The 12,792-nt window shown below is 60.0% G+C and overlaps 3 protein-coding genes across 4 annotated transcripts in view; all 3 read left to right on the plus strand.

Annotated features, from left to right (window-relative positions):
* The window catches only part of NOTCH2 (notch receptor 2), an 87,057-nt gene extending 83,178 nt beyond the window's left edge, over positions 1-3,879 (plus strand). The window contains exon 33 of the mRNA XM_033067317.1: positions 282-3,879. Coding sequence (XP_032923208.1) covers positions 282-1,622 — 1,341 coding nt within the window. The 3' untranslated portion in view covers positions 1,623-3,879. The remainder of the gene's footprint in view (positions 1-281) is intronic.
* Positions 3,880-6,091: 2,212 nt separating this feature from the next.
* Positions 6,092-8,330, plus strand: REG4 (regenerating family member 4). Of its 2 annotated transcripts, XM_033067791.1 has the most exons (6): positions 6,092-6,705; positions 7,363-7,441; positions 7,557-7,654; positions 7,739-7,876; positions 7,948-8,053; positions 8,193-8,330. In XM_033067791.1, exons 2-6 carry the CDS (start codon positions 7,375-7,377, stop codon positions 8,264-8,266), a joined length of 483 nt encoding a protein of 160 aa, XP_032923682.1. In that variant the 5' UTR covers positions 6,092-6,705; positions 7,363-7,374; the 3' UTR covers positions 8,267-8,330. The 2 variants fall into 2 exon arrangements, with proteins under 2 accessions (XP_032923682.1, XP_032923681.1); XM_033067790.1 differs by having other exon boundaries at positions 6,092-7,441.
* A 906-nt stretch (positions 8,331-9,236) lies between these two features.
* Positions 9,237-12,536, plus strand: HMGCS2 (3-hydroxy-3-methylglutaryl-CoA synthase 2). Its single transcript, XM_033067981.2, has 9 exons — positions 9,237-9,387; positions 9,630-10,069; positions 10,306-10,431; positions 10,671-10,835; positions 10,906-11,074; positions 11,159-11,329; positions 11,836-11,942; positions 12,026-12,151; positions 12,232-12,536. The coding sequence occupies exons 1-9, from the start codon at positions 9,275-9,277 to the stop codon at positions 12,336-12,338; spliced, it is 1,524 nt and encodes a 507-aa protein (XP_032923872.1). The 5' UTR covers positions 9,237-9,274; the 3' UTR covers positions 12,339-12,536.
* Positions 12,537-12,792: the final 256 nt, after the last annotated feature.

Genomic DNA, 12,792 nt, shown 5'->3' on the forward strand with positions numbered 1-12,792 from the left:
GAGAAAGGCAACACGTGCTTGGAGGTACCTCCAAGGATCCAGGGCACAATAAGTGCCCTTCCTGGTGAAAAAGTTGAGCCTGTGCTCTGCTGCTGTGTATGAAATCATCTGTGATCTGCCTTTTTCAGTGGGCAGCTCTCCAGGAGCTGGCTCTTGGGGACTCTCAGTGTGACACTGCATTATACAGCGCTTGCTGGGTTGCCACACCACGAGGGGTTAGGAGCTGTCAGTCAGTCCCCCCATGCTGAAGCCGCTGAAATATTTACTGTCTGTGTTTCCAGGAGGAGACTCCACTCTTCCTCGCTGCTCGAGAAGGCAGCTTCGAAGCCGCAAAAATCTTGCTGGACCACTTTGCCAACCGAGACATCACAGACCACATGGACCGGCTGCCCCGGGACGTGGCCCAGGACCGCATGCACCACGACATCGTGCAGCTCCTCAACGAGTACAATGTGGCCCACAGCCCTGCCGGCCACCCCGGGGCCATGCTGAACTCTGCCCTCTCCCCAGTCATCTGCGGCCCCAACAGGTCCTTCCTCAACCTGAAACACGCCTCGCTGAGCAAGAAGTCACGAAAACCGAACGCCAAAGGCATGCCCACCAGCCTCACCAAAGATGCCAAGAGGAGAAGGAAGAAGTCCCTCAGCGAGGGCAAAGGGCAGTTTTCAGAGAGCTCAGTGACCCTGTCGCCGGTGGATTCCCTGGAGTCTCCCCATGCTTTTGCATCTGAACCGACCTCTTCTCCCGTGATGCCGTCGCCGGGAGTGCTGCACTCGTCGCCCAGCTCGCTGCTGGCCGCTCCCTCGGTGCAGGCCGCGCACACCATGTCCTTCTCCAACCTCCACGAGCTGCAGCCCCTGGGCCGCGGCTCCAACACGGTGCTGCCGTCCGTCAGCCAGCTGCTGTCACAGCACAGAACCACCCCTCCCAACAGCGGGCTGGGCAGGCTGCGGCCGGGCAACGTCTCCAGCGAGTGGATGAACCGCATGGAGGTGAACGAGTCGCAGTACAACGAGATGTTCGGCATGGTGCCCCAGGTGATGCATTCCCACCCCAGCGTTTCCCAGCAGGGCGGCTTGGTTCAAGCGGATGCGAAGCACCTGGGGGTGTCCAGGGAGTCTTTGCCCCCCATCATGACTTTCCAGCTGGTTCCCAAGGGCAGCATAAACCAGCAAGCACTGCCGCAGCAGGCCCAGTCAAACTGCGCTCAGAACATGGCTGGGCCCCTTAACTCCATGTACCAGATCCCAGACCTAGCCCAGCTGCCCAGCGCCTCGTTCTCCATGGCTGCCATCCCTCAGCAGGACGGGCAGGTGGCTCAGACGGTCCTGCCGGCCTACCACCAGTTCCAGAGCTCGATGGGCAAGTACCCCACGCCTCCCTCCCAGCACAGCTGCTACTCCTCGGCCACAGAACGGACTCCTAGCCACAACCGGCACTTACAAGGGGAGCACCCGTACCTGACTCCGTCGCCCGAATCTCCAGACCAGTGGTCGAGCTCTTCGCCACACTCTGCCTCCGACTGGTCCGACGTGGCCACCAGCCCCAGCAACAACCAGCGCGGGCCGGCAGCCGCCCACATGACGGAGCAGCAGCGCAGCAACATGCAGGTGTACGCCTGAAGGCTGCCCACGGAGCAGCCCCACTAAAACGGACTCCAGAACTCATGAAGGTCTTCCAGGATGGAAATGAAGAACCATTTTAGTATCCAAGAGTCTTAATGAGCCCAGGATGTTCTTTCGTCGGAGGGACTGTGGTCGCTGTAGACTTGTATGCTTTTATGCTAAACGGAGAATTGTAGAAGCTGGTGATGGAGAAGACCAGTTCTGACCAACTCCCCTGCACCTTGGATGTGACTGCTGTCTGTACTGGATTCTCCAGTCTGCTTTTAAACATGTTCCACCGTTGCTTTGGGGGAGACAGCTCTTCAGCTTAGTACATCTTCTGGTCATTTCTCCAGAAATTTAGCCAAAACCAGCTTTGTATCCTTATTTTGTTACTCCTCCTGTTACCCACGTAACCTCTCTCTGAAGCACCTTCTACTAGTTCTCCTTGAGTTCAAGTTGCCTTGACACAGCTCAGAGCTGCACCCTCATTCCCAGCCCCTCTCCTTCCCTCGTCCGCTCCTGCTCAGCAAGCGAGCCGGACCTCCCGAAACACCTGCAGGTCAAGTGACACCTCCTGTCACGCAGCTTCACCACTTCCTCTTCAGGAGTCTTTGTCTTCTAGAGACCCACTAACACCCCTTAGCATCCTCACTGCCTGCTCCCCAGGTATTAGGAGGTTATATATGCATATAGTCTTTTTAGGTTGGTTGTTTTGTTATTTTCCCTCCCGAAAACGCTGGTCTGACCTGGTCTTCCCACCACAGTGTGGCCCCATCTCTTCCCCGAGGCTCCCCTGAGCATTTTGACACACTACCCTCCCCGTGCCCCCCATCCTGCCAGGAGTGTCCATGACTGCCTTCGTGGGCTCCCGTGCCAGAAGAGATGCACTGCAACCGATACAGGCCTTTTTGGGATGAGCACACGAGTGTTTCACGAACTGCTAACACGAGCTCCCAGCGTTCTTGCACAGTAGTCCCTCCCCTCCATCCAAGGGTGGCTGTGTGTCCTGTCCTCCAGATACCATATGCTGCCTCTTTATGGTATTATCAAGTGTCAAACATGCGGTTACATGTTTGCGGTGTGTGTCCTTCTGCGTCAGGAGCAACATCCAGCCCTTTGGAAAGTCCCTTTTGCTGCAGCCCTGGGTGAGAGCTGCCTTGTGTTCCCCTGGCAGCATGCAGAAGCTGCAGCGCTGAGTGCCAGGAGCTGGGCTGTGGCAGCAGAACAAATCTCTCAGAAACCATTGCCTCCTGCCACTTGGCACCCAGGTTTGGGGCTGTGCTCTCCTCTCAGCTTCAGCCTGAGTGCAGATTTCCCACCCAAGGTGGCCCACGTGCTCTGTCACAGCACGGCTCCCCCAGTGGTTTTGGGGCTGTGGAAGCCAGCTGTCGCTGACCTAAGCCACTCTTCCTGCTCTGTCCACAAAAGCAGCGCTTCTCTGAAGGGCTCCAGAGCAGCCTGCAGGCCCAGTGAACATTTGTGGGGATGGTTTGCTCCTGCCTCTTCAGGGGAATGCTACAGACACGTCTTCCAAAGAGCTGGGGGCTGCCGGCTGCTGCCAAAGGACTGAAGTTGGGCCATCCAACACCCTACCATGTACAGTATTGTCTCTGGTGTTTCTTTCCATTCTAATCAACAGTCAAAGTTACTTTTCTTTCTTTTTTTCTTTTTTTTTTTTTTTTCCACAATTCCACTCAATGGTACATGAAGGCAGGGCCTCAGGAGGAGCTGGTTCCCGGGGCCGTCACTTTGGGCTGAAGTTTTTAATTCTGTGTGAAGTTCCCACTGCAGCATGGCCTGCAGAGCTCAGCTGCAGCTGACTCAGACCTCCAGGGAGGGGTCTGTCCAGGTACACCTTTCACTGCAAATAATGAAGTGTTGCTGCATCCATGCTAAAGAAACAAAGGGCTTTGGCTCCTTAGCTCCAAATAACCAAGTGCCTTTTTTATATATGTGGCTGCCTTTTACAAGATGAGTGCTTTCTGTGGAATGAAGCCAGTTCCGTGCCTGGCCTGTTAATATGATGGCCCTCTGCCTTTCTTCTGTCTCTTTATTTTATTTTTTTTAACTACTTGTAAAGATAATATCTCCTTAAGGTGGTATTTTATCTCGTAAGTTGTAGAGTAACCATTCACACAGCAGCATTTTCCTATATTAATAATGGAAAATATTTGCTTATTTTTACATTTTTTATAAAAGTCTTTTATGAAAATAGTTGCTGCCAAATGTATAAGCAATTTTTATCCCCAGAATAAAAAGTATGTGCCCAGTGTTTGGGTGCTGCTGTTTTCATTTTGTTTTCCTGGCTACTGTGGCGCTGGGTTATAAATGAATGAATCAGGGGTGCTCTATCTCAGCACCACACGACTTAGCTCCACCCAAGGAAGCTGGAGGCAGCCTGGTGTGGGTGTAGCAGATGGATTTTGGGTCTCTTGGTTAGCTGAGAAGGGGGCAGTAACCAGCAGCCAAGCATCTGGGCATACTGGGAAGGATCGGGAGGGACTGGGATGGGTCCTGTCTTAGGGATTTTGGATAAGAGCTTTTGCTTGCCTGTGGGAGCCAGAAAAGGGCTGGGGTGTTATGTGGCTCTTAGAAAGGTGGTGAGCCTTTTTTCCTGTCCTTCCAGCAGGGAAGGGGACCCTCATCCCTGGGGCTTTGTCTCAGCAGTTGATGCATGGAATCCTTAAGGTTGGAACAGCCCCCTAAGATCCTCAAGCCCGACCTTTAACCTGGCACTGCTGTGTTCACCCCTTCACCATGTCCCCAAATGCCACATACAGATGTTTCTGGAACGTTCCAGGGGTGGTGATTCCACCATTTTCTGGGCAGCCTGATCCAATGCCTGACTGCCCTGTCATTGATAAATTTTTCCCTCCTATCCTATCTAAGCCTCCCTTGGTGCAACTTGAAGCCATTTTCTCTCATCCTGTTGCTTCTTAGCTGGGAGAAGAAACCAAGCCCCACCTGTCTACAGCCTCCTTTCAGGTTCTTATAGAGAGTGAAAAGGTCCCCCCTGAGCCTCCATTTCTCCAGACTTAAGAGCACAAAGATTCTCTGGCCTCTAAAACAGGGAATCTCCACTCCTGTGTACTGGTCTCAGGTTTGAAGAGTTTGACTGGAGCAATGGGAAAACAAGCTGTCGGTGGCTGCTGTACTGTGGAGCTTGGAGATGCCACTGGAGCCTTGGGCTGCACTGGTGCTCACCTGGCTGTTCTCCAGCTCCTGCTGTGGGCTCGGATGAGCAGCTGAATCACGACGCTGAGCTGGGGTAAAGCTGCTGGGGGCATTTTAAGGGTTTAATATTCAAACAGTGCAGCTCCTTTATCTCCTGGTAGAGCCAGCTGGGTGAGTCCAAACCTCCGGGAGGCATTCATCCATGTTCTCCCACAGCTTGCACATCTGTGCCAAAGTTTAGCGAGTTCTGCCGAGCCCCTGGCACAGCTGCCTTGAGCTCAGTGGTGCTCAGGCTGAGGCTTGAAGCTCCTCAGGACTGCTCGTACCTCTTCCCCAGCCCGGGATGGCCAGGGGCTTGTGGAAACTTGTGTTGCATCTGAGCTGAGCCATCCAGGCAGGGAGCTGCCACATCCCTTTTATCTCACTGAGGAGCAGTGGAGGAGCCTCGGGCTCTTTGGGGGAGCTTTTTCACAGTTTTTCCATAATTCGAGGGTGGAGTCCTGTTTTCTGGGGAGTTGCTGTGTTTGCAGGGTTTCACCATTGATCGGTGGCAGGTTGTTTCTTTCAGAGCTGATAGCAGGCAGCAGCTGTGTTTGGACACGAGAAGGTTTCACCCCCTGGATCCCGGAGGGTGTCTTGCAAGTAGCAGCAGCTCTACCCTGCTGTGTGGGTGAAGGAGAGGGGTCTGATCCTCCTCCTTCCCCGGGGCAGGAGCCAGACCTGCCTCTGCACGCCGGCAGGGAGCTGCTCCCTGTTCACCAGCTGCATGTTTCAGCACGTGCTGCTGCAGAGATCCCGCGGCAGATCCCTGGGCTGTACACGGCTGGTGCCTGACAGCGAGCTCTCCTCGCGGGGAAAAGCAGGGCTCAGCCCTGGCTCTGCATCCTCTGCAGGTAGCTGCCTCCTGCCTCACACTGATGCTGGAGAGCACCAGGCCCTCAAGGGCAGCTCCTCTCCTCCCCACTGGCCTCCACCAGGGGTTTTGGGGGAGGAGAGCCAGGAGGGAGCTGGCAGCAGCAGGATGGCTCCTTTGGTCCATCAGGAGCCAGCAAAGTGACGCTCCAGAGCACTGCGGTGGCAGCAGGGGCGTGCAGAGCTCCAGGTGCCTCCCGCAGGTGCGGAGGAGCAAGGACCATGGCAGAGAAGGCTGTGCCAGACCTTGGCGGAGGCCTCCAGCTGCTGGGGCCGGGAGCTCATCCCTGTGCTCCATGCCACCCCGGGTAGGTGGGAGCTGTCCCTTCATCCCGGAGGGACACAGTGACGAGGGCTTGCGTCAGGGCCAGCCCCGAGGGCTGGGCATCCTCCCCGCTATCTGATGGCATCGCCAGCCCCCGGCTGCAGGCTGTTCCCACATCCCGGCCTCCCGCATCCTGCTCGCAAACATCCCCCGGCAGTTCAAACAAGGGCGGTGTGTGGGTGACGCATGGCAGAGCCGGGCAGGGCGCGGTGCCATCCCTCGGTTGGGGACAGGGGCAGTGCCAGGGGCTCGGACCCATGGCAGGGATGCTCCGGTCGGGATCGGGGGATCACCCCCGGGGCTCACCCTTGCCAGCCCCGGGGCAATCCAGGGCTGGCCCAGCGGGCATCCCCGCCAGGTGACAGGCTGCTCTGGGCTGGAAGATTGCATCTGTATCGCGGGAGCAATTAATGATAATTGCAGAGGCTTTATTGACCAACTAGGACAGGTTCTTCCTGTCTGCTTCTGAAGATATGTTAAATGCAAACAGAATGGAGATCTGGGCAATTTTCCAGCAAAGTGGGGGTGACGGAGGGGGGTCAGCAGTAAGATTTTTATGGTGAGAATCACATGAGTTAGGCAAACACAGGTGCTGATGAACACCGTGCTATAAAGGGCAGCTCCTCTCCTTTCTTGTCCCGGTGAACCGCGACGAGCCGCTATTCCTCACCATCTCCAGGACAACAGGTGAGGAACAGGCCCCTCACAAGGCAGCTGGGACTCGGGATGCTCAGAGCTCCAGGGCGAGCAGCAGCCGGTCCCTCTCCTCTCCCTGGCAGCCCCCAGGGGAGCTGAGCTCTGCCCTCGCTGGATGGGGCAGGCTGTGATGCTGCATTTTCCAGCCCTGCGCTGACTTTTGTCGCTGCTTCTTTGAGGGGAAGACGAGCTGAATCTGCAAATCGGCCGCGGTGCCCGGGGATTAGCTCGGATAAAGGGGAACTGCGCTGATGCGGCCGATTTGCCTCCCCAGCCTGGGCAGAGCTCAGGGCGTGAAAGCGGGGCCGTGCACGTAGTCCCTGCAGCCCACCTGTGCCACTGCCTGGGTGGGGTCCCCCGACTCGTGTCGGCGACAGCAACCCCCCATTTGTCCCCACAGAGCAGCTTGGCTCTCCCAGATGCCTCCTGCCGCGTCTGGGACTGCTGGGGCCAGCACAACCTGCTGCCAGTGCGGGCTGGGGACTGCGAGCCATGCCTGGGGCACGGGGGGCAGGTGTGGGGCGGCCAGGGAGGCACAGCCTGTCTGCTCCTCCAGGCGCCTCAGAGGGACCAGGCTGGCACTCTCTGGGGACAGGTAGCATCCCCTGTCCCCAAGGGACATTGTGTGACCCTCCCGAGCTTTTTCAGGGAGCCAGGAGGATGGCGGCCGCGGCCAGACTCGCCCTGCTGCTGCTGCTGGGCTGCGTGGGGCTCCTGCGGCCGGTCGGTGAGTGCCAGGCTCGGGGGGCAGCTGCTCTTGTAGCTGGGCCAGGAGGGAGCCCCGCTCTTCAGGCGGTGATGCCGGCTGTGGCTCATCCCTGCCCGCGGCTCTCCCCAAACAGGTGGCAGGTACATAGGCTACTGCCCCCCCGGCTGGTCCTACTTCTATCTCAGCTGCCTCAAGTACTTTTCCGAGCCTCTGAGCTGGGACGAAGCTGAGGTAAGCCCACCTCAGGGGTACACAGGGGAACGGGGACACCCTCGTCTCCCTGAGGAGCCCTGGCACTGACAGCTGTCCCTGCAGAGTCGGTGCGAGGGCTTCCAGGAAGGAGCTCACCTGGCCTGGGTAGAGAATATCCACGAGGCAGTCACCCTGCGGAAAGTCATCTCCTACTACCAGCAGGTGCAGCCCGTCTGGATCGGACTCCAGAAGAACAAAGAGGTGAGGTGTGGGCGGCAGGGGTGATGGGGGACAAGCAGGGCCGTGCCCTGAACCCCCCTGTCCCTGCACAGAGCCAGACCTGGCAGTGGTCGAACGGGAAGGAATACCGCACGGACAATGAGATGCCAGGGAACGGTGCCCGAGGGGGGAGCTGCGCCGCGCTGACCCACAACAGCGGTGAGTGCCCGCTCCCTGTGCCCGGCTCCAGCGCCTGGGCTCGGCCGGCATTCCCTCTCCACATCCCATCCCCTTGGAAGGCTGCGGTGGGCACAGCTGGTGCCCGTCCTCGCCAGCCCCCTGCCTGTCTCTCCCGCAGATTTCTCAGTGTGGTCCAGTGACGAGTGCTCCGGAAAGCATCCCTACGTCTGCAAGTTCTACCCCTTGCACTGAGCACAGCCCCGGCCCGAGCGGGACCCGCGCCCGCGGCGTTCCTCCCGTGCCACCTCCGACTCCTTTCCCTCAACTCCTATAAATACATATTATAAAAAAAAAGTGAAGCATGAGAGTGCTGTGTGAGCTTGGTGCTGGTCTGTGAGAGTGAGAGACGGGCTCTGCCACGGCTCCCCGAGCTCCCCGCCTTCCAGAGGCTTCTGCGCCGCCGCTGCGGGCAGAGCTGTTTGGGGATGAGTCCCCAGGAGCTGCGGGGACAGTGGCTCTCCTGGCTGAGCACTCGTGTTTGCTCATACCGGCCCTCGGGTGCCAAAAACAACGGGGGAGCAGGTGGGGGGACAGGAGCGTCCCCGGAATGGAGATGTGGCTGAGGACAGGAGCTGTCGTGGGCCTGCAGGCATGGGGACAGGCGCTCCCCCAGGTGCAGTCAGGGATTTTGGAGCTGCAACACTGCCCCAGGGCCATGTTGACAGCAGCGCGGGGACCAAAGGTCCCTTTCGTGTCACTGCTATGTTGCCACAGGCATCACGTGGCTGTTTGCCCTGCTGCTTTGAAGATGGCTTTGCCCCCACCCAGCTCACGGGGTTTTTACCCCCCCCAGAGCTGCTGCACGTGTCAGACGTGGACTGCGTCCGGGCAGCGCCGATGCTGCCGGCACCAAAGCGGGGCCGCCCCCTGCTCGCTGCCGGGACCGAGTGACCCCAGCCTGGCACCCGAGCTGGCGCTCCCCGGGGCAGCCCGTCCTGCTGCTGAGCCCCGGCTCCGGCTCCGTGTCCCCAGGCTTTGGGGCGCAAGACGAAGACACCTCGCACGCTCCCCCCTCCGAAGCTCCGCCGCCCCTCTCGTGTTGGCCGGCGCTCGGTGACCTTTGAGCGCCAGGGTCCGGCAGGCTGATAAAGGCCGGGAGGGCTGTGCCGAGCTGCCCACGCAGTTTATAAAAGCACTACGCCAAGGCCCATCCCGCTGTCCGTCTGTCCGGCCGGCCGTCCCTCCGTCTGAGCAGCAAAGATGTTGCGCTTGTTCGGGCGCGCCGCGCGGTGCTGGGGGGCGAGGTGGGCACAGCCGGGGCCGGAGCGGGCACCCCGGGGCATCCAGCACCCCCCGGCATGGCACAGGGCATGGTGAGCATCCACAGGGAGCGGGGGGGAGGCTGCAGACATACCCAGGGTAGGGTGGGGAGCTGGCTCTGCTCTTAAACCTTGGTGGGGAAAGGGAGCCTCTCCCTCCTCCCTGCAGTACTGCCAGGAGCTAGCAGGAATTTGGAGCGCTCCCAGCCTGGGCTGCTCGCAGGTGGCATCTCCCCAGGGCCACCATCTGTCCCCAAGGCTGCCATGGGATTGTCACCACTCCCTCTGCCCCACAGCCTCTCCAGTGCTGCCGGCACAGGTGCCTGGCCCAAGGACGTGGGCATCCTGGCCCTGGAGGTGTACTTCCCTGCCCAGTACGTGGATCAGGAGGAGCTGGAGCGGTTTGATGGCGTGGAGGCCGGCAAGTACACGCGGGGCCTGGGCCAGAAGCAGATGGGTTTCTGTGCTGCCCACGAGGACATCAACTCGCTGTGCCTGACCGTGGTGCAGCGGCTGGTGGAGCGCGGGCGCCTCTCCTGGGACGCCATCGGCCGCCTGGAGGTGGGCACCGAGACTGTCATCGACAAATCCAAGGCCGTCAAGACCGTCCTCATGCAGCTTTTCCACGACTCTGGCAACACGGACGTGGAGGGCATCGACACCACCAACGCCTGCTACGGGGGCACGGCCTCGCTCTTCAACGCGGCCTCCTGGGTGGAGTCCAGTGCCTGGGATGGTGAGTGCAGGCAGGGACCGTGCTGTGGGGCTGGGGGGTGCTGTGGGATAGGGGAAGGAGGCAGGAGGTGTCCCAAAACCCAGAGATGCTCCAGCTGCACCTCCAGGTCTCCATCACCCCTGTTTCTTACCCGTCTTGGTGTGACACCTGTAACACAGAGGTGGGAGCACAGCAGGGCCCTAGGATGGAGGGTTCCACCTGCTGGTGGCCCTGCCCATCCCTCTGTCCTGCCCCAGGTCGCTACGCCGTGGTGGTGTGCGGGGACATCGCTGTCTATGCCACGGGGAACGCGCGGCCCACGGGAGGCGCCGGTGCCATCGCCATGCTGGTGGGACCCAACGCCCCGCTGGTGCTGGAGAGAGGTGGGTGCCACGAGACCCTGGGGTGCTGAGCTGATGGGTGCTGTCCCCGGAGGCTGTGCATCCATGTCCCAGCCCTGGGCAGGGCTGTTCTGCTGGGTACTCCGGGATGCTGGCTAGCCACATCCCTTTGGGCCATGGAGTGACTCGGGAGCTGCAGGGTTCCAGGGGTGGCGTGGCAGGTCCCACTGGGCTGGGACCTCCCGATGCTGACTGACAGCTGGCTCTCCCCGTGCCCCTAGGCCTGCGTGGAACCCACATGGAGCATGCCTACGACTTCTACAAGCCCAATCTGTCCTCTGAGTACCCGGTGGTGGACGGGCAGCTCTCCATCCAGTGCTACCTGCGGGCGCTGGACCGCTGCTACGCCGTGTACCGACGCAAGGCAGAGACCCAGTGGCAGCAGGGTGAGTGGCAGCACCCCTGAGGGACCCAGCGCAGCCCCCTGGGTGCTGATGGCCCCGTGTTGCTCCCCAGCTGGCATCCAGAGACCCTTCACCCTCGATGAATTCAAGTACATCATCTTCCACACGCCCTTCTGCAAGCTGGTGCAGAAGTCGGTGGGGCGGCTGCTGCTGAATGACTTCTTGGCCTCCCCCAACCCCGACACAGCCTCTGGCCTCTACAAGGGGCTGCAGTCCTTCCGGTGGGTCCCTGTGCCGTGCTCCCCACCCCTCAGCCCAGCCAGGGATGTGCTGGCCTGGGCTCCAGCTGCTTTCTCTCTGGGCAGCGGTGTGAAGCTGGAGGACACCTACACCAGCAAGGAGGTGGAGAAGGCATTCCAGACAGCCAGCCAGGACATCTTCAACCAGAAGACCAAGCCCTCCCTGCTCCTCTCCTCCCGCAATGGCAACATGTACACACCATCCATGTATGGCTGCCTGGCCTCCCTCCTGTCCCAGTGAGTCCCCCAAACTGCTGGCTTGGGGAGGAGGTCATTCTGGGGAGGGCTCTCCCTGGCTGGGTAGAGGGGCAGAACTCATCTCCCAGCCCTCATCTCCCCCTGCCTCAGCAGGGACATGATCATTTCATTGCACACAGCCCCCAGTGTGGATGTGTGCTGCTCCCTGCCAGACCTTTCATCCCGGCTCGCTGGAGCTGGGCCAGTGCATAAAGCCCTTCTGTCATCACCAGCAGGATGAAAACCCCTGTTGTCATGCCCAGTGGAATGAATGACCCCCAGGGAAAGGAGTCATGGGAACAGACAGGCTCTGAGGGAACAAAAGCCTTGTCCCGGGGCTCCCGGTGCCACCACCGCACTCCGGGGCTCTGCTCCCTCAGAAACGCAGCCCCAAGGATCTGCCTGCCTACAAAGGAGGCAGCCCCCTCCACTGCCCCCACAGCCCCGTATGTCCCCATCTCCCCCTGAGCCCAAATGTCCTGTAACCCCCTCACCTCTCGCTGCAGGTGCTCAGCACGGGACCTGGCCGGCTCCCGGATCGGAGCCTTCTCCTACGGCTCGGGACTGGCCGCCAGCATGTTCTCCTTCCGTGTCTCGCAGGATGCAGCCCCAGGTGTGCCGCAGGGCAGAGAGGGAGGGGAGGGCAGCCTGGGGCTGTCCGTGGTGCCCTCTGACACGTGGGGTGCCCATTGCCAGGCTCACCCCTGGACAAGCTGGTGTCCAGCCTGGCTGACCTGCCCGCTCGCCTGGACGCCCGCAAGCGCGTGGCCCCGCAGGATTTTGCCGAGATCATGAAGCGACGGGAGGAAACCCATCACTTGGGTGAGTGGGGATGGGGGGAGGTCACCCTGCCCTGCCGGCACCCCACAACAGCCCTGAGCATCACTGCCCTGTCCCTGCAGCCGACCACGCTCCCCACGGCTCCCAGGCGGATCTGTTCCCAGGAACGTGGTACCTGACGAAGGTGGATTCCAAGTACCGCCGCCAGTACGCCAGGAAACCCATCTAGAGCGGGATCACCAGCGTGGTGAGCCCTGGGGAGGACGATGCTCTCTTTCCCGCTGTCATCCCTGTTCACTCCCCCCATCCGGGGCTGGCCTGAGTGGGAAAACTCCCTTTGTATGGATGGGGAGTGGCCAGCAGGGGCTTGGAGGTGCGAACACCTGGGCAGTGCAGGGGAATAAAGGTGCGATGGGAGGGGGCAGCAGCCCGGCTCTGGCTCCTGGTCTTGAACGGTCTCCTCCCACCCCAGGTCCCTCCCAATTAAGAACCACCAGTCTGGAGCACAGCTACTTATGGGATTTATTCCTTGCCCCATTAGACATGGGAGTATGCCCTGACACTCTGGGGGAGTCAAGTAAGCCCCAGCCTCCCAGTCGTCAGTTTAGGGGGGCAAGATGGCATTTTCCCCATGACAGCATTAAATTGAAGTATCCTCATGGCAAACCCGTGGGCAGGAGGGC

This window comes from Catharus ustulatus, chromosome 9, assembly GCF_009819885.2.
Source record: "Catharus ustulatus isolate bCatUst1 chromosome 9, bCatUst1.pri.v2, whole genome shotgun sequence".
NCBI lineage: Eukaryota > Metazoa > Chordata > Aves > Passeriformes > Turdidae > Catharus > Catharus ustulatus.

Bases quoted from the DNA above. Each gene is read 5' to 3' on its own strand.
- HMGCS2 (XM_033067981.2), top strand. From the start codon at position 9,275: ATGTTGCGCTTGTTCGGGCGCGCCGCGCGGTGCTGGGGGGCGAGGTGG. The intron at 11,943-12,025 runs GTGTGCCGCAGG...GCCCATTGCCAG, and splicing joins CTCGCAGGATGCAGCCCCAG to GCTCACCCCTGGACAAGCTG. The intron at 12,152-12,231 runs GTGAGTGGGGAT...CTGTCCCTGCAG, and splicing joins GGAGGAAACCCATCACTTGG to CCGACCACGCTCCCCACGGC.
- REG4 (XM_033067790.1), top strand. From the start codon at position 7,207: ATGCCTGGGGCACGGGGGGCAGGTGTGGGGCGGCCAGGGAGGCACAGC. The intron at 7,442-7,556 runs GTGAGTGCCAGG...CTCCCCAAACAG, and splicing joins GGGGCTCCTGCGGCCGGTCG to GTGGCAGGTACATAGGCTAC. The intron at 7,655-7,738 runs GTAAGCCCACCT...CTGTCCCTGCAG, and splicing joins TGAGCTGGGACGAAGCTGAG to AGTCGGTGCGAGGGCTTCCA.